Genomic DNA, 25,868 nt, shown 5'->3' on the forward strand with positions numbered 1-25,868 from the left:
AAAGGAGTGGCGCGAAAACCATAACGTGTGCTAGACATTGGACCAGTGCACAAAACATATCAGAATGAAGAAAAAAAAGTGTGCTTTTTTCACAGAGAAACCCCCTCTCTGCGGTTCGCATTGCCAGATTGATTGTTAAATTAATTCAGGTTTATAATGCAAGGGTAGAACTTACCCTAGTAGGGGTACCATGATAACACGCAGCATATCTTAAAAAGAAAAAAAGCAATGGTATCACTGTGGCATTCGTAGGAAATATATCCTTTGATGATATAGTAAAACGTTTTACAAATCCCTACACTGCGTGTTTGTGTGCATGCACATGCTAGAAAATGTATTTGAATGACATTCCATTACTACTTTCTTTCAGATGCAACTTTAGAGGAACATTGTTCTGCTTTACCTTATATAATAGAGCACATCACAGATTGAAAGTTTCACTGTTCGTTTTTGTGCGTTCATATTTATGTGCATTATTACTGTACAGAATTTGGATTTACTTTTCGATTTATAAATGTACACACTGACATAGTTCTATTGTCTACTGACAAAATTCCTGTAACTCGTAGAATTATGTTTTTTTTTTTTTAGCTCTTGTCAACTAAGCATCAGTTTGACCTGATAGTCATCTTTTTCAAAATGGATATTGCCCCCTACACATTTCACTGTTCATTATTTCTGCCTGCAGCATACAGAGAAGCAGAGTCATGTTTGTTTATTGTCATTAACGTGTTAATGCTGTTCTCGATGAAGTCTTCCTAGCTTGGTCACACTATTGTATTTCTCTTTCCACTAGTTGGCTGTAGCCTAGTCGTTCATAATAGTAAGCTGTTTTTCATATAACTACTTTGTTCCACCATCCCCGGATGGAAGGAAATGTCTTTAACAACGTGTTGCGAACAACACAGACGTTTCCAACGCAAGCATAGCCACGCTTGCCGGAACAATGCATGGCTTTTTCTGTGCCTTAACCATGCACGTGCCAAACTACGCTTATGTGTGCCTAAAGCACAGATAAGACCAGAGTGGATTGGGTGAGGACGCAGTACGGTAACTGGGGCTGTGGCAGGGTTAGGAGTGGATTAAGGGCTTGTGGTTAGGCTTTTTTTTAAGGGGTGGGGATTTTATTTAAGGGCTTAGGGTGTAGGGGTCGGGCAATTTGAAAAATATTGTTTTTTTAGGGGTGGGAGTTATTTTTTCTATTTAGGGTTTGGGGTGGCGGTTTAATTTGAAAGGGGTAGGTGAAGGTTTAATAAAGGGCAGGAGGAGGGAAGAGGAGGATGGATCGAGAGAGCACTTGGTGAGAAGTGGGGTTGGGGGGTGGTGGTTTTTAGGGGTGGGGTGGATTTAGGGCTTAGGGTAGGTGGGGGTGTCGGGGTAGTTTCGTTTTTAGGGGTGAGGGGGCTTGGGTAGTTTGTTTTAGGTCTTTTCGGGGCAGTTTACCTATAAATGGCGAAGGTTTTAGGCATCAGGGTGGGTGGGGGTGTTGGGGTAGTTTAGTTTTATGGGGCAGAGGGGTTGAAGTACTTTAGTTTTTAGGGCCGGGGTTGGGATATATATATATATATATATATATATATATATATATATATATATATATATGTGTTCAATGGCATGTGTAGCTGCAGATACACATGCTGTGCACATCCCGCCATCTGGTGTTGGGCTCGGAGTGTTACAAGTTGTCTTTCTTCGAAGAAGTCTTTTCGAGTCACGAGACCGAGGGACTCCTCCCATTTCGGCTCCATTGCGCATGGGCGTCGACTCCATCTTAGATTGTTTTTTTTCCGCCATCGGGTTCGGACGTGTTCCTTTTCGCTCCGTGTTTCGGGTCGGAAAGTTAGTTAGAATCTCGGAAAAATCGTCGGTATTGTTTGCGTTCGGTATCGGGTTAGTTACAACACATCGACACCGACTTTTGAAGAGCTCCGGTGGCCCTTCGGGGTTTTTTCGATCCCCGTCGGGGCCTGGTCGGCCCGGCCACGTGTCTCTTCAAGGCTGATGGAACGGACCCCATTCCGCTTCTGCCCAAAATGCCATAACAAGTATCCATATACAGATCAGCATCTGGTCTGTAACTTGTGTTTGTCGCCGGAACACAAGGAAGATACTTGTGAAGCCTGTCGAGCGTTTCGGTCCAGGAAGACACTAAGAGACCGAAGAGCAAGGAGACTGCAAATGGCGTCGGCGCCGACAGGACAAGAGCGTTTCGAGGAGGAGGAAGAAACATTCTCCATCCAGGAATCGGACTCGGATGAGATCGATCCCGAAGAAACGCCGAAAACCGTGAGTAAGACGTCGAAACACAAAACTCACGAAAAAACCACTAAAGCCCAGGGGACGCCACCGCCAACAGGCCATGGCTTAACCCGAAAAATAGGTGACCGATCATCGGCACAGAAAAAGGGCACGCTGGGGGCGAAGTCATCCGACTCCGGTCGAGATACCGCCACACAGCAATCTCGGACTTGAGATAGTGGCTCCGAGCAGGTTCGGCACCGAGATAGCGGCACCGAAATGGGTCGGCACCGAGAGACCACGACGCCGAAAGTAAAGAAGGTTTCGTCGGAACCGAAAAAAGCAGCCGAAAAGGTTTCGATACCGAAACATCCGGCCTCGGAACCAAAAACAAGTTCCTACACTGAGGAACAAGGACTGTCCACACAAATGAAGACACATAGATTTGGACAGGAATTGGAAACAATAGAGCCAGACTATACACAAAAAAGGCTCCATATCCAAAAAGAAACAGGGAAGATCAGTACTCTCCCTCCGATTAAAATGAAACGCAAACTTGCCTTTCAGGAAAAAGACAAGCAGCCACAGGCAAAGGTGGCTAAACAAGTAACCCCGCCACCATCTCCACAATGCTCTCCGCAACCATCACCGGTAGCCACTCCACCAATGATGCAATCCCCAACTCATACAGGAATCAGTCAAGATGACCCTGACGCATGGGACCTTTATGACGCACCAGTGTCAGATAATAGTCCTGAATGTTATCCAGCTAGACCGTCGCCACCAGAGGATAGTACAGCCTACGCACAGGTGGTGTCGAGAGCAGCGGCATTTCATAATGTCAGCCTGCATGCTGAGCCCATTGAAGACGACTTTCTTTTTAACACACTGTCGTCCACACACAGCCAGTATCAAAGTCTTCCTATGCTACCTGGAATGCTAAAACACTCCAAACAAGTGTTTGAAGAGCCTGTAAAAGGAAGGGCCATTACTCCAAGAGTGGAGAAAAAATATAAACCGCCACCAACAGACCCCGTGTACATCACACAACAGCTAACACCGGACTCAGTTGTAGTAGGGGCAGCGCGCAAAAGAGCGAACTCACATACTTCAGGAGATGCACCACCTCCAGATAAAGAAAGTAGAAAATTCGACGCAGCTGGCAAGAGGGTGGCGGCACAAGCAGCAAACCAGTGGCGTATTGCCAATTCACAGGCTTTGTTGGCCAGATACGATAGGGCCCATTGGGACGAAATGCAACACTTAATAGAACATTTGCCCAAGGAGTTCCAAAAGAGAGCGCAGCAGGTAGTAGAAGAAGGACAGAGTATCTCCAACAATCAGATACGGTCAGCAATGGATGCTGCAGGCACAGCTGCTAGAACTGTCAACACAGCAGTAACAATAAGGAGACATGCATGGCTGCGTACATCAGGATTTAAACCAGAAATACAGCAAGCTGTGCTGAATATGCCATTCAACGGACAGCAGTTGTTTGGGCCGGAGGTGGACACTGCGATCGAAAAACTTAAAAAAGACCCTGACACGGCCAAAGCCATGGGCGCACTCTACTCCCCACAGGGCAGAGGCACATTTCGAAAAACACAGTTTAGAGGGGGGTTTCGAGGACAAAGCACAGAACCCACAACCTCACAAACAAGACCCACTTACCAGAGCCAGTATCAGCGGGGAAGTTTTCGGGGACAATATAAAGGGGGACAATTCCAAAAGAATAGAGGAAAGTTCCAAAGTCCCAAAACTCCTCAAAACAAGCAGTGACTTCCAAGTCACACATCCCCAACACATAACATCTGTGGGGGGGAGACTAACCAAATTTTACAAACATTGGGAGGAAATAACAACAGACATTTGGGTCCTAGCAATTATCCAGCATGGTTATTGCATAGAATTTCTCAAATTCCCTCCAAACGTCCCACCGAAAACACACAATATGTCAAAACAACATATAGATCTTCTAGGACTAGAAGTTCAGGCATTGCTACTAAAAGAAGCAATAGAATTAGTACCAAAACACCAGAAAGGAACAGGAGTTTACTCTCTGTACTTTCTCATACCCAAAAAAGACAAGTTGTTTTTCTTCTAAGAAGTCTTTTCGAGTCACAAGACCGAGGGACTCCTCCCTTTCGGCTCCATTGCGCATGGGCGTCGGCTCCATCTTAGATTGTTTTCTTTCCACCATCGGGTTCGGACGTGTTCCTCTTCGCTCCGTATTTCGAATCGGGAAAGTTAGCTAAATATCGAAAATTCAATGGTATTGTTCTCGTTTGGTACCGGGTTAGTGTTATTGTATCGGCACTGACAGCAGAAGCGCTCCGGCGGCCCTTCGGGGCTTCCGTTCTTCAGTGCCGACCACATCCATCGTCGAAGACTAATGGACCGGACCCCCTTCCGCTTCTGTCCGAAGTGCCATTCGAAGTATCCCTATACAGACCAGCATCTGGTCTGTAATCTGTGTTTATCACCAGAACACAGGGAGGATACTTGCGAGGCTTGTTGAGCGTTTCGATCTAAAAAGACCCTACGTGATCGACGAGCGAGAAGACTGCAAATGGCGTCGACGTCGGAGAGGAGAAAAGAATTTCCATCCACTGGTCGGACTCTGACAAATCCGAAAGTGACTGAACCTCGACGGTGCAGCGAACAGTGAGTAAACCTGCCTCGTCCAAAACTCACACAAAGATTTTTAAGGCCAAGGGGACGCCACCACCAGCAGGCCATGGCTTAACCCATCGAAAAGAAGGTGACCAAACATCGGCACCGAAAAAGGCCAGAGATTTGCCAAAGACTTCCGACTCCGTTCGAGATTCCGGCACCGAACGATCTCGACACCGAGAGTTCGACTCACCCAAAGTGAGAAAAATATCATAGGAACCGAAAAAGAAATTTTCTGAAACATCGGTACCGAAAAAAGCGCCTTTGGAGCCGAAAAGAAGCTCTTACACAGAAGAGCAAGGACTTTCCAGCCAAATGAAGGAAAGACACAGGTTTGAGCAGGAAATAAGTATGGACGAACTGGACCATACACAAAGGAGGTTGCATATCCAGAAAGAGACTGGAAAAAAACAAACTCTCCCTCCAATTAAGACCAAAAGAAAACTGGCATTTCAGGAGACAGAAATGCAGCCGAAGGTGGCTAGAGAAAAATCCCCACCACCAAGGTTTTCACCACAACCTTCCCCACCACACTCACCACAACTCTCTCCAGTGGGAACACCTCCAATGCAGTCACCCACACATACAGGGGTGAGACAGGATGATCCTGATGCATGGGATTTATATGATGCACCAGTATTGGATAACAGTCCGGATTGTTACCCAACAAAACCGTCCCCTCCAGAGGACAGTACTGCATAAACACAGGTACTATCCAGGGCAGCTACGTTCCACAACGTAGCAATGCATTCTGAGCCAGTAGAGGATGATTTCCTGTTCAACACCTTGGCATCCACCCACGCTTCCTACCAGAGTCTGCCAATGCTCCCGGGTATGCTCAAACACGCAAAACAAGTATTCCAGGAGCCAGTTAAAGGAAGGGCTATCGCGCCTAGGGTGGAGAAGAAGTACAAGCCTCCCCCAACGGATCCTGTGTTCAGAACACAACAACTTACACCGGACTCGGTAGTTGTAGGAGCAGCAAGAAAGAGAGCAAACTCTCAATCGTCAGGAGACGCTCCACCGCCTGACAAAGAGAGTAGCAAGTTTGACGCAGCGGGCAAACGAGTGGCAGCACAGGCAGCCAATCAATGGCGGATCGCTAATTCGCAAGCACTACTTGCTCGCTACGACAGGGCACACTGGGACGAGATGCAACACATTATACAACACTTGCCCAAAGAACACCAGAAACGTGCCCAACAGGTTGTGGAAGAAGGACAGGCAATATCCAACAACCATATTAGGTCTGCGCTAGACTTGGCAGACACGGTGGCACGAACGGTCAACACTGCAGTAACCATTCGCAGGCATGCATGTTTAAGAAGCTCTGGATTCAAGCCAGAAATCCAACAAGCGGTGTTGAACATGCCATTTAACCAAGAACAATTGTTTGGGCCGGAAGTGGAGACAGCAATTGAAAAGTTAAAAAAGACACGGACACGGCCAAAGCCATGGGCGCGCTCTACTCCCCACAAGTCAGAGGCACATTTAGAAAGCCACAATTCAGAGGAGGTTTTCGACAGCAAACACCAGAGCCTTCCACCTCTCAAACCAGACCCACCTGGCTAATTAAAACCAACACTCAACAACAGTGTCTTCTTCACACGCAATACGTCATAGAAACTCTTCACAAACTAGGGTTCTCTATAAATTACCAGAAATCACATCTGCAACGCCCAAATACAACACTACTTGGGAGCAACACTCAACACACAAAAGGCAATTGCCACTCCAAGCCCACAAAGGGTCTAAGCGTTCCAAAATATAACATCAAGCATACAGTCAAACCAACACTACCCAGTAAGGTTTGTAATGAAACTTCTAGGTATGATGTCTTCATGCATAGCCATTGTCCCAAATGCAAGATTACACATGCGGCCCTTACAACAGTGCCTAGCAAAACAATGGACACAAGCACAGGGCCAACTTCAAGATCTAGTGTTGATAGACCGCCAAACACACTTCTCGCTTCAATGGTGGAACCCTATAAATTTAAACAAAGGGCGGCCATTCCAAGACCCAGTGCCTCAAGCTGTTGTCACAACAGATGCTTCCATGATAGGGTGGGGAGCACATCTCAACAAGCACAGCATACAGGGTCAATGGGACAATCAACAAAAACAACTTCACATAAATCATTTGGAACTGCTAGCAGTGTTTCTAGCATTAAAAGCATTTCAACCACTGGTAGCCAGCAAACACATTCTTGTCAAAACAGACAACATGACAACAATGTATTATCTCAACAAACAAGGGGGGACACCCTCGTCACAACTGTGTCTCTTAGCACAAAAGATTTGGCATTGGGCAGTTCACAATCACATTCGCCTAATAGCACAATACATACTAGGCATTCAGAACCAGTTAGCCGACAATCTCAGTCGAGGTTACCAGCAAACTCACAAATGGGGAAATTCATCCCCAGATCCTACAGGATCACTTCCTCCGCTGGGGAACACCAATCATAGACCTATTCGCAACAAAAGAAAACGCAAAATGCCAAAACTTCGTGTCCAGGTACCCACACCCTCAATCCAAGGGCAATGCACTATGGATCAGTTGGTCAGGGATATTTGCTTATGCTTTTCCCCCTCTCCCACTCATTCCTTATCTGGTCAACAAACTAAGTCAAAACAAACTCAAACTAATACTCATAGCACCAACCTGGGCTTGCCAACCGTGGTACACAACACTGTTGGACTTATCAGTAGTACCTCACATCAAATTACCAAACATACCAGATCTGTTAACACAACACAAACTACAGATCAGACACCCCAATCCAGCATCGCTCAATCTAGCAATCTGGCTCCTGAAGTCTTAGAATTCGGACATTTAAACCTTACACAAGAATGTATGGAGGTCATTAAACAAGCTAGAAAGCCAACAACAAGACATTGTTACGCAAACAAATGGAAAAGATTTGTTTGCTACTGCCACACTAATCACATTCAACCACTACATGCCTCCACAAAGGACATTGTAAACTACTTATTACACTTACAAAAGTCTAATCTAGCATTCTCTTCCATTAAAATACATCTCACTGCAATATCTGCCTATCTGCAGATTACACATACAACATCGCTTTTTAGAATCCCAGTCATTAAAGCATTTATGGAAGGACTAAAAAGAATCATACCCCCAAGGACACCACCAGTTCCTTCGTCGAACCTTAATATTGTATTATCACGACTCATGGGACCACCATTCGAACCCATGCACTCTTGTGAAATGCAATACTTGACTTGGAAAGTAGCCTTTCTAATAGCTATCACATCACTTAGAAGAGTAAGTGAGATACAAGCATTTACTATTCAAGAACCCTTTATACAAATACATAAACATAAAGTGGTTCTCCGTACAAATCCCAATTTCTTACCAAAGGTCATATCACCATTCCACCTAAACCAAACTGTGGAACTCCCAGTCTTCTTTCCGCAACCAGACTCAGTAGCCGAAAGAGCCTTACATACATTAGACATAAAAAGAGCACTAATGTATTACATTGACAGAACAAAACAATTTTGTAAAACAAAACAATTGTTTGTAGCCTTCCAAAAACCTCATGCAGGTACTCCTATATCCAAACAAGGCATCACCAGATGGATAGTTAAATGTATTCAAACTTGCTATATTAAAGCAAAAAGAGATTTACCTATTCAGGGGTGTGGAATTTATTAAAATATCTACTTGTCCAGGGGACAGGTTGCTTCTCAAATCTACTTGTCCTGTAAAATGATCTACTTGTCCCTTTGGTGCCATGTAGTGTGGCGCCAAATTATGGCAGCAATCTCATTATATAAGAACTCTGATAATAACCTCTCTGATTATGCCAGGGCTACTACCATAGTAGGGCATGAATACTTGCAGTTTCAATCCCTACTGTAGCAATTTCCTTATTTTGCCACCTTTCTGCAGATCTGCATACTGGGGCTTTAGGAAGCAGTAAGCAATAGTTCCAGGGCTGGAATGCATTTGAGTCTGCAAACCTACTACCCTGCATGTTTTAAAGATTTTCACCAGCTTCTCTCTAATATTTTCCCATAATAAGAAAGGTTGGACATTTACTCCTGACAATGGCAGAATTAGAACTTCTTCCAGGGTTGGGAAGAAAGTGGCTGGAGGGAAAATGAACTTGCAAATGCTCAATAGATTTTCACATGAGCAAATCTACACATGCGTATTTACCCATGCTAAAATACAGTTCACAAATATTTTATAGGGGTACGACATATACCATGGGTGCACTTTTGTGACTTTCTTTAAGAATCTGGGGCCACATGTAGGTAGGTTCAGATTTGCGACCCGCAAATTGTGAGTCTGAGCGAGTCGCAATTTGCGAGTCGCAAATCCGAATGTAGGATGGTGTCCCTGACACCATCCTACATTCGCAAGGGCTTCGCAAATGCCCACCTCATGAATAATCATGAGGTGGGTCGCAATTTGCGACCCCCTTGCGAATGGCGGCCCTCACAGGGATGGTGGCCTGCTGGAGACATCAGACCACCATGTCTGTGACTGCTTTTCAATAAAGCAGTTTTTTTTTTTTTGTAATGCAGCCCGTTTTCCTTAAAGGAAAACGAGATGCATTACAAAAACGAAAAATGAAACGTTTTAGTTTCATTTTTTCAGAGCAGGCAGTGGTCCTTAGGACCACTGCCTGCTCTGAAAAAAATGTTTACAGTGACATTTACAATGGGGAAGAGGTCCCATTGGGACCCCTTCCCTTTTGCGAAAGTGTTAGCACCCATTTGAAATTGCGATTGGTTTGCGCACGCGTTCGCAGAACAATCCTACATTGCACTGCAAGTCGCAATTAGGAAGGGAACACCCCTTCCTAATTGCGAGTCGCAAACCCGTTTTGCGATTCGGTAACCAGGTTACCGAATCGCAAAACTGGGTTTATGTATCGCAATGTGCTTTTTGCACGTCGCACACAGCGAAAGTCGCTGTTTGCGACATGCAAAAAGCTACCTACATGTGGGTCTTGGTCCCTAATTAGGTCTGGTGTTAACAAAGACATTTTGTTTTTATTAAACTTCTATTTCTCTCTCTTTTGGCTGGCTTTACTGTGAGTGATTGCATTCTGCTCTTCCACAAGGAGCATATTGGCACACAAAGTAGTTTTGTTCAGTGTCAGGAACTACAGTGGCAATCAGTGACGTAACGAAACTGGAGGGTGCTCCTTTGCAAAGAACATGGAGGAGCCCCCTATCCAGACTCACTCAGGGCAGGTGCTGTGCTGAAGGGGCCCCCTGGAGGGCGGCTGCGGGGCCTTTGTTATGCCACTGGTGGCAACGTGTGCTTTTAGAGTTCAAAAACGTTTTTTTTTTTTTTTTTGCCAGTGTTTGTTACAATGTTGAGGGCCTGGTAGCTCCCACAACAATAAAGTGTTACAAAAGCCATGTCACAACAAGACACGCATTGATGAAACTAAAAGACTTATAAAAATATGTCAGATCAGTTGGCTTTGTCAGTGTTTGTTTATTTTCATGCTTCCCATAATCGTGTTGAAAATGGTTACACTGATTTTCCATTAGAAATATTTTTGGGAAAAACTAGCATGCATCAAAACATTTTACTAAATGACACTTCATTTGCATCTAATCAGAGAGCATTCTGGGAGCATTATAATTAGCCTCATAGCCTAAACTTTTCAAACATGTGTATACACGTTTTTTTTTTTTTTTGTACTCGAACCAACGTCAGTAGTGAAGTGTGACCTTAAAACATTTATTTACAGCACTCACCCTAATAATGAAGGCTTTCAAATAATGAACCATAAATACAAGTTCGAACAGCATTATTTATTGGAAACACATTACCTCAACTGCAGAGAGTTCCACTCTCTGTAAACAGGCAACCAAAGGGTTTGTGCTGCAGAGGGTTGGGCCTACTCGTCCCAAGGACAAAGTAAACATAAAAACTTGTTGCCCTTGACCCCAAACAAGATGTCCCGGGTGTCGGGCGATAGGAATTCCACATCCCTGCTATTACACCAAGAGCACATTCCACTAGGAAGAAAGGCACCACAATGGCTTTTCTTGGGAATATACCTATGACAGAAATTTGTAAGGCAGCCACCTGGTCTACGCCTCATACATTCACTAAGCATTACTGTGTAGATGTGTTAGCAACACAACAAGCCACAGTAGGATAGGCTGTAGTAAGAACATTTCAGACAACTTCAACTCCTACAGGCTAAACCACCGCTTTTTGGGGAGATTACTCCTTGTTAGTCTATGCACAGCATGTGTATCTGCAGCTACACATACCACTGAACGGAAAATGTCACTTACCCAGTGTACATCTGTTCGTGGCATGAGATGCTTCAGATTCCCTTGCGCCCTCCCACCTCCCCGGGAGCCTGTAGCCGTTATTAGTTGAATGAAAATTGTAAGTTTGTAAATAAATATTCTTTTGATACAAATTATGTACATACATACCTACTCCATTGCATGGGCACATCTAGTATACTCACAACTCCTACCTCTCCCTCTGCGGGGAAAACAACACTAGATGACAGGATAATGCACAGCATGTGAATCTGCAGCGTCTCATGCCACGAACAGATGTACACTGGCTAAGTGACATTTTCCATATATAAATATATATATATTTTGTGTAATTTTTTAGGGCTCCAGGTGGGCGCTTGGGGTACTTTAGCTATTAGTGGTGGGGGTAGTTTTGGTCTCTGGGCGGGTGGGGCTGTATGACAGAACCATGCATGCCGTTTCCACATATGCCCTTAGTAGGCATGCTTTTTCAACATTTTTTGTAAAGGCATGTGTTGTTCTGTCATACAACCCCTGATGGATTTAGCATGGAGTGTGCGGAATCCATATTCATGCAGTGAGATAGTGCTTAGGCAATATGACATTTAGTAAGATTATGCTCTGTTTTGATAGTATTGCTCACCCCATGATGAATAGCCACATGCTATTCTGTTCAGTGAGAAGATTTCTTATATAAACCCTTGCGCCTGAAGAATTTCAGAGGCTACTAGGGATGCTGTCCATTTGCCTGTTGATATTGCTGCTCGAGTGGACTTAGAATATTTCTAATTTTGCACTACTCTGTAATGGTCAGTTTACGGAGAGCTTTCATGGTAATAATTCTGCACCAAATTGTTTGTAATTTTGTAATAAAACTCTTAAATGTATTCCACTGATCTAGGACTTAGTTATTGAGTGGGCTCTTACTTAACTGTGTTTTTGACGTGTTAGGCGGTACCTTACCTCGGGGAGATATTGCCTCATGAAATTGAGATTTAACACCCTTTTAAATTCATCAACGTGTGCATTCTGTTGAGGACGTTTTGGGGTTTAACCTTTTCGGGGCTTGTGTGATCAAATAACTAACATAAAAGTGGGTTGTAGCACTTCTTTTTTTTAGATTCTCTTGTGATCACCACCACCCCTCTGACAGGAAATAATTAGAAGAAAGAAAACATTTACATATTAGACAGATACCCATTGAACCCTAGCCTGAATGGAAGAATAGGTATAATGTAGGGTCTTTATCCTGATGCATTGTCAGGTTTTGTGTGACCTGTTCACAAATCATTATACCATTATAAAACAAAACAGTACACTGTTCCAAATAAATAGAAGAATACCAGGAGCGACCCAAATTCTTCAGGAGCTAGAACCCTCATGCATCACAATGGATGACTGGCTTCATCATTGGGACAGCTCCTCGTCAGGCTGGTGCTGCAATGCCTAACGGGCTCCCCAAATGGGGTGCTCTTAACCAAAATGCTCAGATAGTAGCAAATGAAAAATAAATTATTTTATTAGTACCCGAGCAATAATGGAGAGAAAAGAACGTTAAAATTGGTTCACCATCAACAAGTATAAATCATAATTTTAATCCGTAATTAGTGTGATGGGGACCAAGATTAAAAACAAAAAGAGGAGTAACGGGTGAAAAATAATGTTCACCTACTCTCACTGAAAAAAGAGGATAAAACCAACTATGGTACCTCACTATCACAGGTCTACATGTTTCGCGTCTAAATAGTCCAGCCGGATCCAGCGACGCTTCATCAGGACAAAAAAACTTCTCCAAAAACTGAACTCAAGTAGTCAATAATGATTGAAAAATTGGTCACTTACTTAGTTCTACTCGATAAATCAATAAGGTCGCCCATCCCCAATGTCAGGATAGAGCTAAAAAAGGATCGCTTGTCAGAACAAGGAACTAAAATATTTAGTTTCCTGGATGTAGGCGATTACACCTACCCGTCCGACACGCGTCCTCGAGGAACCACAAATCATTATATGCACATTCAAAACCAAAACAAAGACTTGGAAGAAAAACATTTTTCATTATTCTGAACTCAACTTCACGGTAGGAGAGTGCAATGCATGTTAAGTTACTATACTGCACACTGTTTTCTTACTGGTAGGTACCGTTCTACTTAATTCCAGTACCAAAAAGACTTTACAGCTCATTGTATGTGCTCTATAAATGTTAGATGATGAAGCTCAGTATAGTCACCTTCCTGGAATGACTATGCAAGGTTCAGCATTGCACCTTGCATAGGCACACTGCCAATGAGCTTTGCAGGCTCCTAAAATATAGCTGGTACTTCATTCTGGCTGTGTCTTGGGTATATTGCTTATTTCTACATTCTAGCTCTTAACAGTTCTCAACATGTGGTGGAACCTGTAACTATTTCTAAAAAATAAATGTTGATGCCCAATTGAATGTACTATGCATTTGTCAATGACCCTTATCCTTCCATGCCCTTTCAAGTTCCCTTTCTCACTTCATAATGTGTATCGAAACCTGCTTTTTTCATGCTCTATAGCTTCCAACAGAGGCCACCACCATGTTTCTTTCAGTTTTTTTGTGCTGTTTTCTCCCTATCCCAAGTATTTTGAACTCTGGTAGATTATAACAACACGTTTGGCTTTAAGATGCGTGAGGTGTCATAGATACTATGCAGTTGCTGACTTACATATTGACTCCCATTTTTTTGTTTGGGGGACCGCTGCCTTCAGTACTAGTTCCCTCTGTAATGATGCACTAACTCCTCAGGGACTCTTGGATTTGACCACCAAGAATGTGAGTACAGAGTCTCAGCAACTGGGCGTGGCCTGAAGTAGCCTTCCTTCCAGTGAGTTCCTAAAGCTTCTTGTTAGACCTGTGCAGTTATTGTAAGTAACCCTGGGAAATCCTAAAGGCACCAGGTTACAAAATCATCTTCTACTCTGCATTAGACAAACAGTTGCAGTCAGACCCAGGAATCGAGGTCCAGAGAAGGAGTACAAGTAGGTAGAGGCCATTAGCGGACCTAACTTTTGTGGTTCTAAGGTTTCCGTTGCACCTTCAGACAATTCCCACTCCCAGCATGGGCACGGACGTCCCAGGTAACTGCTAAACAGTTTTCCTGAGCAAGTCACTCCTTCTGTGAACTCCCCAAAATCTTCCTTTATTCCATCATTCAGCAACAGGACTGTTTTGTTACAGAGGTTCTAGAGGCTTTTGGAACTAAATGTGTCCTGCAAGAGGGTTAGTTCTCCATGCCTAGCGTCAGATGGTGTCTGCCTCTGCACTTTGCAGAGTACTAGGAACATTTTCTGACCAATTAGCAGCAACCTTTCCCACCGAATCAATCTCTAGTATTGATATTCAGATGGGCCTATGTTCCCAAGTTTTCAGTCATGTTCTTTTTGTCTTCAGCTCTGTCACAATCCACTCTTCAAAATATGTGTGACGTGCTTAGTAATTAGTGCTGCTTTGCTGCTTTTTGGATAGCTGATCAAGTTTGCTCTTTCAGATAAATACTTTGGAACCTAAGGCTGCCGCCTCAAAGAAAGACCTCATTCCTGTGGTAAAATGCAGAGTGGTGCTGGTGCACACAGAAGACAAGCGGGCCTCCTTTGTGGCCTAAAACAAGGTGGCACACTGTCCCACAACAATGGAGATGAGGAAGGAGGGAATCTGGACAGGCACGTTTCTACTGTGCTTCTCTGATTTGCTCTTTTGATGGGTCTGGCTTCACAGCTCAGCTTTTGCCAAATAATTATCTGGGCAACAGTAGAGACGGGCTTTGGCGCTGAATAAGTATTGTGAGCCAAGAGTATATGTTTTAACTGGGCAGAAGTAGGGGGCTTCCACAAAAAAGTCATTGCCCTTCAGAAGCTGTGATCATTTTGTTTATCCATCTGCCTAAGCATGAGCTCTCGTGGGCACACACATGAAACTGGAATGCTAATAAAGTGTCTTAGATAGCTAGATAATTTATGTTGATTTTTTTCTGGCAGCACACAGAGAGGAGGAGGGAAACCATTACCTATGTGGATTTTTAAATTTTGCTTCACAGTGCAGCTGACACCTAACCTTTTAACCTTACACCAGTATTATTCTACAATTCTTTGCTTCCACACAGATACATACCCCATGCTGTTTCCTAACAAACCTTCACATTACCATACCACATTTGTTTCAAGCCAGACCTATTGGCATTGCCAGTGCTTGTTTATCTTTCTTTGGCCCTGTGCTGTCATTATGGTCCGGCTGGACAGTGCAGTGGTCACCAGACACTTATGGGAGCATCACTAGAGAGGAGCTTTGATTCCACTCACATTTTGGGAGCCAGGAGTACATGTTCTTATAGCGCACAAGTTGTCTGCTTCCACAAAAAACGTTTGCCCGCCATTCAGCTGTGATCATTTTGTTTATTTATCCAGCTGTCTGAGGCTGAACGTTTAAGGCCACAACGTAATGCTACTAAAGTGTCTAGTTAACTAGATAGTTTATGGTATTTTCTCTGGCAATGACACAGATGGGAGTAGGGCATTCATGAACTTATGTGTGTTTTTTTAAGTCTTGGTAGATAATGCATTCATAATTATCTGTTGGCAATGACAATGCTTGTTTTATCTCTTGTGCTATGTTTGGTGCCCTTTGCCCTTACCTCTTCACTCCTTCATTGCATAGAGTCCTCTTTTTTCTTATTTGGCAAACATGAGTTATCCACTCTTTCCATGTAATTTACAGTGCTAATTATGTGGGTTTTTTCATGCCATTTCCCTTCTCCGCACAGGATAACATGACCTCTTACAACATTCTTTATTAAGTGATTATTGCTTCTTCTAACTCCCCATTAATTGGTTTATCCCAGTCTCTGTTGACTTCTGTTTTAATATTTATTGTGGGTATGTAGTACTAGTTCTTTGCCACGATGAGTTGGTCAGTATGATTTTCGCTGTTCTTGATCTGTTGTAACCCATTATTCGTAGCAGCCGCTTCCCCATTGTCAATGCACAACTGCAGACCACTCAGCCACTGGCCAAACACCACAAGCAACTGCAATGCAGTAGGTCTCGCATTTGCTTGAGTTAGAGCTATTGGCGTTGTAAATTCATAACTTGACTTTTCTTGCCACATAGATTGGTCAACCCTTCCTCATAATTTGGTCTTCTACTGCCACATAACTCCAGTGGCCATGCATATATCTAAAGCACTTCCATTTACCTTCTTCCTCTATCTGCAGTCAAAAATGAAAATGTTGCTATTTAGCATCCTAATTTAAATCTGCCATACTAATTCCAATAGAATACCACTTTCACCCCTCCACCATCAGAGTTGCTCACTGGCACAATTCCCAAAGAAAAAGACACAAGACAGCCAGGGAGGAGTAACGTGAGCAATAAACTAGAAGGATCACCCAAACATATCAAGAGAGTTGTGTTCAAACAGTCATAGCGTAATAAGGATGTTAAGTAGGCCTGAATCATGATCATAAATGAAATAAGGAAAGGTTGATAAATTTATATACAATTATCATGAAAACCTTTAGCAGAAATACACTTTGGGCTTTAGACTGTAATGCTCAGACCAGCCCCAAGATAACACCACAATGAAGATAGCATTTGTAAGAAACAGGTTCATGTAACGATATAGTTAGCCCCTAGAGGGCATAACCACATGGAAAGAAAATGTCAGAAAGTAATCCAAAGAAATCATATATTTAGCCCCTAGAGGGCATAGCACATTGCTCATTTTTAGGGCTACCAGGCCTACTGCAATGAAATTACAAACAAGGCCTTTAAAACACAAACTGCTCCCAGCTGTAAAACAAAAGTTACAACCATGAAATAGCATAAAAAAACACTGAATGGTGGGAGGAGTTATTATTTTAAGGTCCCCACTAAGCTAGTGTTGGGACCCAGAGATAATGTAGACAGAGAACATTGTGGTGGACGTTTTGAAAGTGGTCCCATTGTCCTAGGACCACCACAGGCTGAGTTATGAGTTTAAACAAATACATAAAAGTAATGCCCTGCAAAGCATTATGGGGTGAGTTTTTGTGCCTGTGAATATTGTAGTATGTTGACTGTAATGCTCAGAACAGCCCCTAGAAGACACCACAATAAAAAAATAGCGCTTGTAAGAAACATGGTCATGCAACCATATAGTTAGCCCATAGAGCGCATAATCGCACGAAAAGAGAATGGCAGAAAGTAATGCACTGTTACTATATATGCAATCCCTAGAAGGCATTGTGCATTATACATTTTCTGAGCTAATAGGGCTACTGCAATAATATTACAAACAAGGCCCTTAAAACACAAACTACTCCCAGCTGTAAAACAAAAGTTCCAGCCATGAGAGAGCTTAGAAAGACACAATGGTGGAAGGGGTTATTATTTTGGGTTTCCCACTCACCTAGTGAGGGGACTCCGAGATGATTTAGACAGAAAGAACATGTTGTCGTGCAAAGCATTATGGGGTGAGTTTCCCGGGTGCAGTAAATATTGTAGTAGTGTCTCTCCCGCTGTGTCGGGAGTGCCGCTTTGAGGGTTGCTGTGTTTCTTACATAAAGCATTTATCAGTTACAAGTGTTTTGTGAAAGCTATGGAGTGTGAAGGGAAGAGCCAAAAGAAATTAGTCTGATTAGGTAAAGTGTGAACATTGTGACCAGCACTTCAATACCACTGATGAAGTTTGCGCTGTTCTGCGCTATGGGTGTCATGGCCGCCATAGAGCACGAAGGGGAGAGACAAAAGAAAAAAATAGTTTGCCCACACTGAAGTATATTAGCAGTCGTGCAATAGTCCATGTAACAGGGTCAGTCTGCAAGGTGTAAACAAAACTGCCCCAAGGCGGGACAAACCTAAAGCATTTACCAATGACATCAAGGGATGTTTGAAAGGCAAGCCCACGAAGGAGTGAAAGTGATAAGCGTGAGATGGGCATGGTTAAAAACCCACAGAATACATAGACCAGGTTGAAAAGCCCATGCGCGCTCAACCTAACATGAAGCTAACTGGAAGGGGGACTGACGTGCTCACACAGAAAGGGAGACATGACTGAGTATGACATGTACATGCTACAGGGCATCAAAAGGTTTGTTGTAACAGCCTGGAAGCAGTTTCTGAACTGCCAAGCAGTGACCTGTACTTACAAGAAATTAATGAGAAATGTACTCGGAGTGGCTAAGTCACCATAAAAGTAACTTAATCCTTTCTTTGCGCTGGAATTCCCAAGAAAACTAGTTAAGCATGTGTATGTCAGATTGTCTATCCAGAGCAAGTCGGGTGGAGAGAATCCCCATTAAACACTCAATAACACAAAGCAGGCATGTGGATTTTAGAGGTGCGTGCTTTGTTGCACTATCTCTGTCAGGGTAAGTAGCGCAGCAGCACATGTGCTTCTGTTGTCAGTGCCGACGATATCTATCTCAAACTCTATTGTTTTGACCGTTCTTGTGATTAACGATTAGAGAGTGTAGTTCTCTCAGCGCTTAAGTAAATGCTCACTTTGGAGGGGGGCCGGGGGAATTGTTTGTAGTTGCATGCGGCATATTTGAAACTTAGTTGTTTTTTCATGCTGTACATTGTGTTTGTGTGTATGATAGTTTGTGTGTGTGTAGGCAGAACGTTTGACTCTTAGATTATGGTCAGCTGTACAGAGGTATATTACTCATACTGTTTTGAGCACCTGTCACTGCTCTCACAAGACTGAGCCATAGTGAAAGAGTTGTGACTTCCTGTATCGCGTTCCTAGCATCTTCTCAGTTTTTGTTACTTAGTTTCTGATTTGTGTCTTTTACTTAGAGTACTAGAGTCGAGCACAGGGTGGTTCTTGCTTGTCCGCTATCTCCATACATTCTTTGTTTTAGGTTCTCGTTTCAGTTGTTCACCGGTAAGTGGCAGTGCTGAGCTTTTAGTTGTGCTATGGCCTCTCGTCATGCATGCTTCAAAATATTTCAGGTTGTTTTCTTAGTGCCCTTGCAGTACAAATGGTCATTATCGAAGTGCAGGGATGGACTGGGACGGAAAATACGCCCGGGCATCTCAATAAAAGTGGCCCCGTTGGCTAATCAGATAGTATGGGGGACACTGTATGCATTTGGTGTTTGCATCAGAAAATGTTTGGGGTAACTAACCTCCAGAAATACTTCCCTACACCCAGACATTTCATGAATATAGTGCTGGTATGAATTTAGAGCTGGTATGAATGTTACTTTTATAAGAGGCAGGTTTATGTTTCTAAGCTTTGTGAATAAGCACGATTGGTACCCGCGGTTTCTCTGGTCTTGGGTGAGGGTGTCGAGGTTTACAGTCTCTGTGCCATATGTTAGGAAGTAGCCATTGCGGGCTGCTGGACTTGTTAACCTTCCCCTGGCTGCAAATCAAGAAACTTAACTCAAATTCGTGGCTAACATGTAACACTTCATCCGCCGTTACTTAGTAAGTTGGCCTTGCAACTGAATGCACATTTCCAGGCCTGTGGTGGGTGATCCTATGCCAGAGGTATGTGACTGGATATGGGTGTGCCAATTAAGTGTATTCTGACTGACTGTGCATCCTGGTCCTCGAACCTAGAGTATTATATATATATATATATATATATATGTGTGTGTGTGTGTTGCAAACATGAGAATCCTGCATAAAAGAGCATTCCCGCCATCAGACCTCCCAAAAACCTTTAGCTAAAATAGACAATATTTAAAAAAGCACATGCTCCAAATAAAAGAATGGGGATGGTGTGGTCAGTGATCGTGTAGGCATGAACGGAAGCCATGTCTTCTCGGTTCTGAAGGTCATTTGTTTTTTCTTTGATTTAGATGTTTGACTGTGCACCTTTTTTTTTCCTTTTCCAGGTGCAGCCTGGACCTCCGCCATGTCCTCTCTTCTTCCCAGAAAAACAAGAAATAACACTGCCCCCGGATGGCCTTTGGGTGCTGCGTCTCCCTTACTCCTACGTAATGGAAGCGGGACCCTGCTACCCTCCTAAAGATAACCAGCAGCTCCTGTCTTGCAAGCTACTCCGTGGGGTGGTCAAGGCCATTACACAGTGAGGCTCTCGCCAGCTCCCCTGGCGCAGACTGGCTTTGGTTGGATAAACCATATCATGGATAATGAGTGAAGTTTTTTTGCACAGAAATCACTGATTGGTTGCTGCTGACCCCATTACAAGTAGATGAAGGTTCAAAGTATCAACAATGACCATAGAGAACGTGAACACCTTGAATATAGTCTGTTAATGAAGTTTTGTGTATTTTTGAAATTGCTATGAGACATCTGACGATCAAGACTGTCATGTATTGGAGCTGGCTCCTATCAGTCGAGAACATGTTGAGGGAGTAGTCGCAGAGCAGCATGACCTACCATGTTTAAGAAGTTTCAGAGAATCCAGTTTTTCCAGTTGTGCTTTTCCAGAAATCAGGGATGCATTGCACTTGTTGTCAATATTGAAGGACTTCTTGGGATCTGTAAGCTGTCATTACAGCCAAGTTTGTTTCTGTTACAAAATAAAGAGTTAGAGGTTAGGCAGGGCATACATGCGTTTTACACCCTTGAATCAAGGAACAGAAAATGTTAAAGGACAGGGGCCATCTGCTGAGAAATACCCAATAAAATAATTGCATGTAGGTTGACAAGCAAAGGAACCAATTTTCAGCATTGTTTATCATGCACAACTTTGTTGGCTTGAGGGAGATGTTGATGCATTGTACTATAAGAGGGTGTACAGTGGGGGGGGGGAAAGAGGTGTGGGAAAGTATTCCTGGGTAAAGATTGGTGGGAGAGTGGAGCTTGCATGAACCGTGAAGCTCTGAGGCAATCGGTTCGGTAGTTTTTTGTTTCATAATGTTTTTTATTTGTGTATCTTGCTGAACTACAAGTGGGTCCCAAGCACTAAAAGAGCCTTTCAGAACAAGAGTATCATTGTTACTGCTTCACTTAGAGTGTCATGGTAAGAGGGTTTTATTCCCTTTCATAAATTACAGATGATCTTCAGTACTCCGAATGATAGTAAACACTCCGAATCGTCTTAGAAAGCACATTCCAGAGTTTAATAGACATTTTAGAGAAAAGTTGATAACTTCAACAAATAATTTATTTGTGAAGCACAAGCAATTTCCACCAGACTTTGAGGCCTTTTTTCAGTTAGTAGTTAGCAGCCAATTTTGAAAGGGAGTACTCTGGTTTACCTCTGGTATGCTGGGTCACCACTACTATCGCAATTTAGTTGGATAACCAAGTTTCTCCCTTTGGGCACTTGAATCTTTCTAGCTTGCAATACTTTAAGAGGTGGTAGGGGTTAGAAACACAGAAAAACATGAAAAGGTGAATAACTCAGTTATGTCAGTGCTCTCATTTCAAGGATCAAAAGGACATGTATTTAGTGATAGGTATGCAGATTAGATACATAGTTTATGGGGCTGAGATAAAACCCACATCTGGTTGTAGTTCTATGGTGCTCAGTAATATACCCTTTTTAACATTGGCTCAACTGCAAATGTTCTACAGGGCGAGACTCTGATCTTATAGTCTTGCCAGACTCTAGGGTGAGAGATTCTTCTTCCTAAGGATAAGGTTTATCATTGGGATACAGGAGGTGGTGACTATCAGATCCTTAGAAAGTGAGACACCTCTTGGGATTGAGTCCTAGAAAGCAAGGCACTTCTTGGACTTGACAGTGCATGCACAGACTTCTAAAGTGAGCTGATGGGTAGGGAATGCCTCAGACGTACTCGCTGTCTCCTGCAGAGGTTTTGTTGGAGCTCCAGCACCCTCTTAATGTTAGTCTCTGTTTCCTCTCTTGGCCATATGTGCTACAAAGATCTCCTTATGCTTCTCCGCGGTTTTGGTCCATTGAGGAGTCCTCAACACAGGTTCATGAACAGCTGAACCTTTTTAAAGTTTTCGTGGGATCAGGGTGGCTCTTCCCCTGGTAGTCCGAGTCCAGTTTCTCTTGGAGGCAGTAACTTTACTTCTCTCCACCAGGCACAACAGCAGAATTTCAAACAAGACTTAAGACTGGAGTGGAGGGAGAGAGATCAATCAAGCTGATGTTTAGCTCTTGGCAACAGGTTTGCTCTGCAGTGGCACAGAGTTCCCATGAAGGCCAACAATATACAAAGCACTAGCTGAAGGCAATAACTAACCAACGTGCTGTCATTTAAAAAAAATGTGCAAACGTTTCATTACTCAAAAAGTGCATACTCCAATTTGTGTTTAGCTTTTCCAAATTTCTAGAGCCCAGGAGTTGGAGGTAAGACAATTTTGAAACTTCCAAGGACATGTATGATCTGAGTGATACCAAGGTCAGAACAAGAAGATTGGAGAGGGGTGGTTTTCACGGTGAGACATACAGTAGCAAAGAAGAGTGTGATACAGGAGTATGTGCAGGCAGGCTTAGCAATGCAGTCTTTATGAAGAAGAGCCACCATAGCGGAATCCCAGTAGACCCCATGATTCACTCAGCCACATGTAATACACATATGCAGACCGTTTACGCACAGAAGAAAGTCCAGTGACTCTTGTTATTGGGAGTGGATTGATCTTTAATTGGGGAGAGCCAGTATGGATTCTCCCAACTGGGAAACAGTTACAAAAAACATGCATTGCCAAATCTAATAGGTCTTGGCCTTGAAAGCTGACCCCGTTTTAGTGCTTTTTTTCTGGCAGGAAGCGCAGTGCAAGCAACACAATGAAGTAGGGACCAGTCAAACAACACAACGCAAGATGGGGTGACTGGCACAGGGCAAGCAGCACAATGGGTGATGGGGACAGGACAAGCACCAAAATGCGAGGGTGTTGGTGTGACAGGGTTAGCAACGCAGGCTGGAGGTGTTGGGGGAACAGGGCAACAGTGCAACAGTGCAAGTGGGGGAGGATGGCGAGACCAACAGGGACCAACAGGGACTATAGGAAAAGGAAAGCAACATGAGGGAACATGGGGAGGCGAGGGGAGGCAATAGGGGAGGAGGGGGGCAATAGGAGGTAAGGTATATGACAGACAGCAGGACGAGAGTGGTAGGGGGAAACCAACACCAACGAAAGTGGGAGGGAACAAGCAGCATGCGCTCTTTTGAAGTGCTTCCACAATAAGAAAAAAGTAGCTCAGAAATCTTGAGCAGTGGAAGGAATCTGTGCAAGGGAGCAGTATGTGCCCATGCTCCAAAGGAGAGCCAAACACAAGAGGATGTCAAGCTGGCACACACTGACCAAGGAGTAATGAGCAAATGCGACAATGAAACAAAATGTCTTGCAAGTGATGCTGTCTCTGGCGAAACTTAAAAAGGCCTTTCTCTTGGACTAATAATTGCTTCTACTGCTGTGAGAAATTTGGTTAGAAGTTGACTGGGGTGTGAGCCCTGGTCAAGCAGCCGCCACAATCCCTTGCATAAAGTCACTAAATTAACCTGTGCTTAACACTGGATAGCTTGGCACAAAAAGCAGTCGGGCTTAACTTGGAGGCAATGTGTAAAGCATTTATGCAGCACACTAACAGTAATAAAGTGAAAACACAACACAAGAAAAATCCCAAACCAATTTAGAAATATGGAGTACATTTTTTATAAATTATTTACAACAAAAATGAAGATTTCTATATTCGTACTTAGTCTCTGAAATAGAAGTAAAAAAATCTCCAGAGGAACAAAGCTGCGCTATATAAATTGTGTAACAGCTAAAGACAGTTCCACAATGCCGGATACTCCTTTGGTGAAGGACCGCTGAAAAGCCAATCCAACTATTTATGCACCTTGGGCAGATATGCAACTAGGTTGGTCCTGGTCTCCATCTGGTTCTCAGAGCACTTTTGAGCCAGAATTTGTAGTCACCTTTGGATTAAGGCTACCTGGGCACTTGTACCACCACTTCCAAGAGTCCAGGACTGTAGAGGCACCACTGGGAGGATCAGGATTCACTCGGGCTGGGACCAGGTGTGGGTTCAGGATAGAGGAAGCCTCTGAACAGGAGGCTTGCAAACTAGCCCTTGTGAGCCACAGAGGAGATCCTGGAGCAGATGAGGATCCAGTCTTTGAACCTGGACAGAGGGCATCAGGGCAGTAATCCAGTAGGCCAACAGACATTCAGATCAGCAGTCTAACAGAGTGACAGTCCTTCCAGCAGCACACCAGTCTTCCTCCTTGGCAGAGTATCCACAGGTCCAGAAGTGTGCTGAGAAGTTGGTGTCTGAGGTCCACTTGGTATACCCTGGTGCCCTCCAGGAAAGTGGGAGAAGCTTGAAGACATTGGCTTTGAAGTGCATGTAATTGCCTGCCTTTTCTGCCATGGCTCCAACTGGCTGCAGTGACCATCTGGGGTCGATGCTGCATGGTCTGAAAATTGGCATTAATTAATGGTTCAAAGAAACTGTTGCATTAGGTTTTGTCTTTTCCTGTCCATTGTTCCCCTCTTTCAAAAAGGAAGATTTCTTCCTCGTCGGTTACCATGTCTCTGCAGATTTGATTGCATTGCCACTGGTCAAGGACAGTTTGTTGTGGTTGTGGGGAACAACAGGAGGTTTATGGTCTGTGCTTTGAAGGTAATTGTGTGTGGTTTGGCTTTTTGGAGAGGCCTTTTGACCTTAAATGTTCGCTTCGTGGTGCATTGATTTTTATATAGATCAATTATGTGTTAAGCAGCTGTGGATGGAGTTGAACTTGTTACATCTTCATGTCGGGATACCAGGTTTGTAATGCACTACGCCCCATAGTCTTCTTGGACCAATTCTTTTTCTGTGTACTCTTAACTGTATTCAAAGGCAACCTTGAGTAGATTTTGTTTCCTGAGTTTTCCTAAATCAAAGCTGGTTGGACCCAAGTATTTGCATTGGTGTTGGAGCATTCCATAATCTTGGATCAGGGATTCTAAGAGATGTATGCCCTTGAAGCCCTGAGGTTGTTCGTGATCCCAGGCCAGTCTTGTTCACCTTCATCAGACAGGCCCAGAGAAAGTCAAGGGATAAGTCTTGATGTAAGCATAAGAAGTCCAAAAGGGGCTTGTCCCTGACACACTGCTTCCTCTTCAGACACAGGTCACACAGTCAGCACTCCAAAGGGCAAAATCTTCTTGTATCATCAGGCTTGGACCTGATTCTAGTCCTAGAGTTGATGCACTGCACGTTTTCTGGTCCCTCTTCAACATGGCTGTAAATTGAGGCCTTCAGGGAGGCCATGCTACAGTTGTTCAAAGAGCTTTCAGTTCTCTCTGGTATAGCTTCGGTCCCCAAGTGCGATTCTTCTCGTTCAGCGCTTTCCTGGTGCTGTCTGATATTTTCCAACCGTCATCTGCTCCCCACCTACCGCTCCTGCTTCGACTTCCTTGCAGCAGGCACTGCCAGTTATTGCTTGTTTGGTACTTGCCTCTGCTCTGGTTCCATTGAGGGATCCCAAGCTGACTTCAGTACCTTCTCAGCTTATATCTTGATGCAAGATTGCAAAGCCCAGCCTGTGCACTTGAGGGGCCCCCACCAGTTCCCTTAGCACTGCAGTATTCCAGGAGGCTGAAGCCCACTTTCGTCCTTGATTCGACGGATGGATTGGCTTCTCTTCCCTCTTTATACAGAGCTTCTGTTCAGTTTTACAAAATCCTATTGGCTTGGACACATCAACCAAAAATAACTTTAATTCATTATTTTGTCCTCACATAGAGGAGAGTGCCTCATATCCAGTGGTAGTTCATAAAACCGTAGTGGTC

At 43.7% G+C, this 25,868-nt stretch overlaps 1 protein-coding gene across 1 annotated transcript in view; it reads left to right on the top strand.

The window, feature by feature from the left end:
- Positions 1–20,827, top strand: part of SMG8 (SMG8 nonsense mediated mRNA decay factor) — a 58,807-nt gene extending 37,980 nt beyond the window's left edge. The window contains exon 4 of the mRNA XM_069226417.1: positions 20,039–20,827. Coding sequence (XP_069082518.1) covers positions 20,039–20,236 — 198 coding nt within the window. The 3' untranslated portion in view covers positions 20,237–20,827. The remainder of the gene's footprint in view (positions 1–20,038) is intronic.
- Positions 20,828–25,868: the final 5,041 nt, after the last annotated feature.

This window comes from Pleurodeles waltl, chromosome 3_1 (genome assembly GCF_031143425.1).
Source record: "Pleurodeles waltl isolate 20211129_DDA chromosome 3_1, aPleWal1.hap1.20221129, whole genome shotgun sequence".
In the NCBI taxonomy this organism is placed as follows: Eukaryota; Metazoa; Chordata; class Amphibia; order Caudata; family Salamandridae; genus Pleurodeles; species Pleurodeles waltl.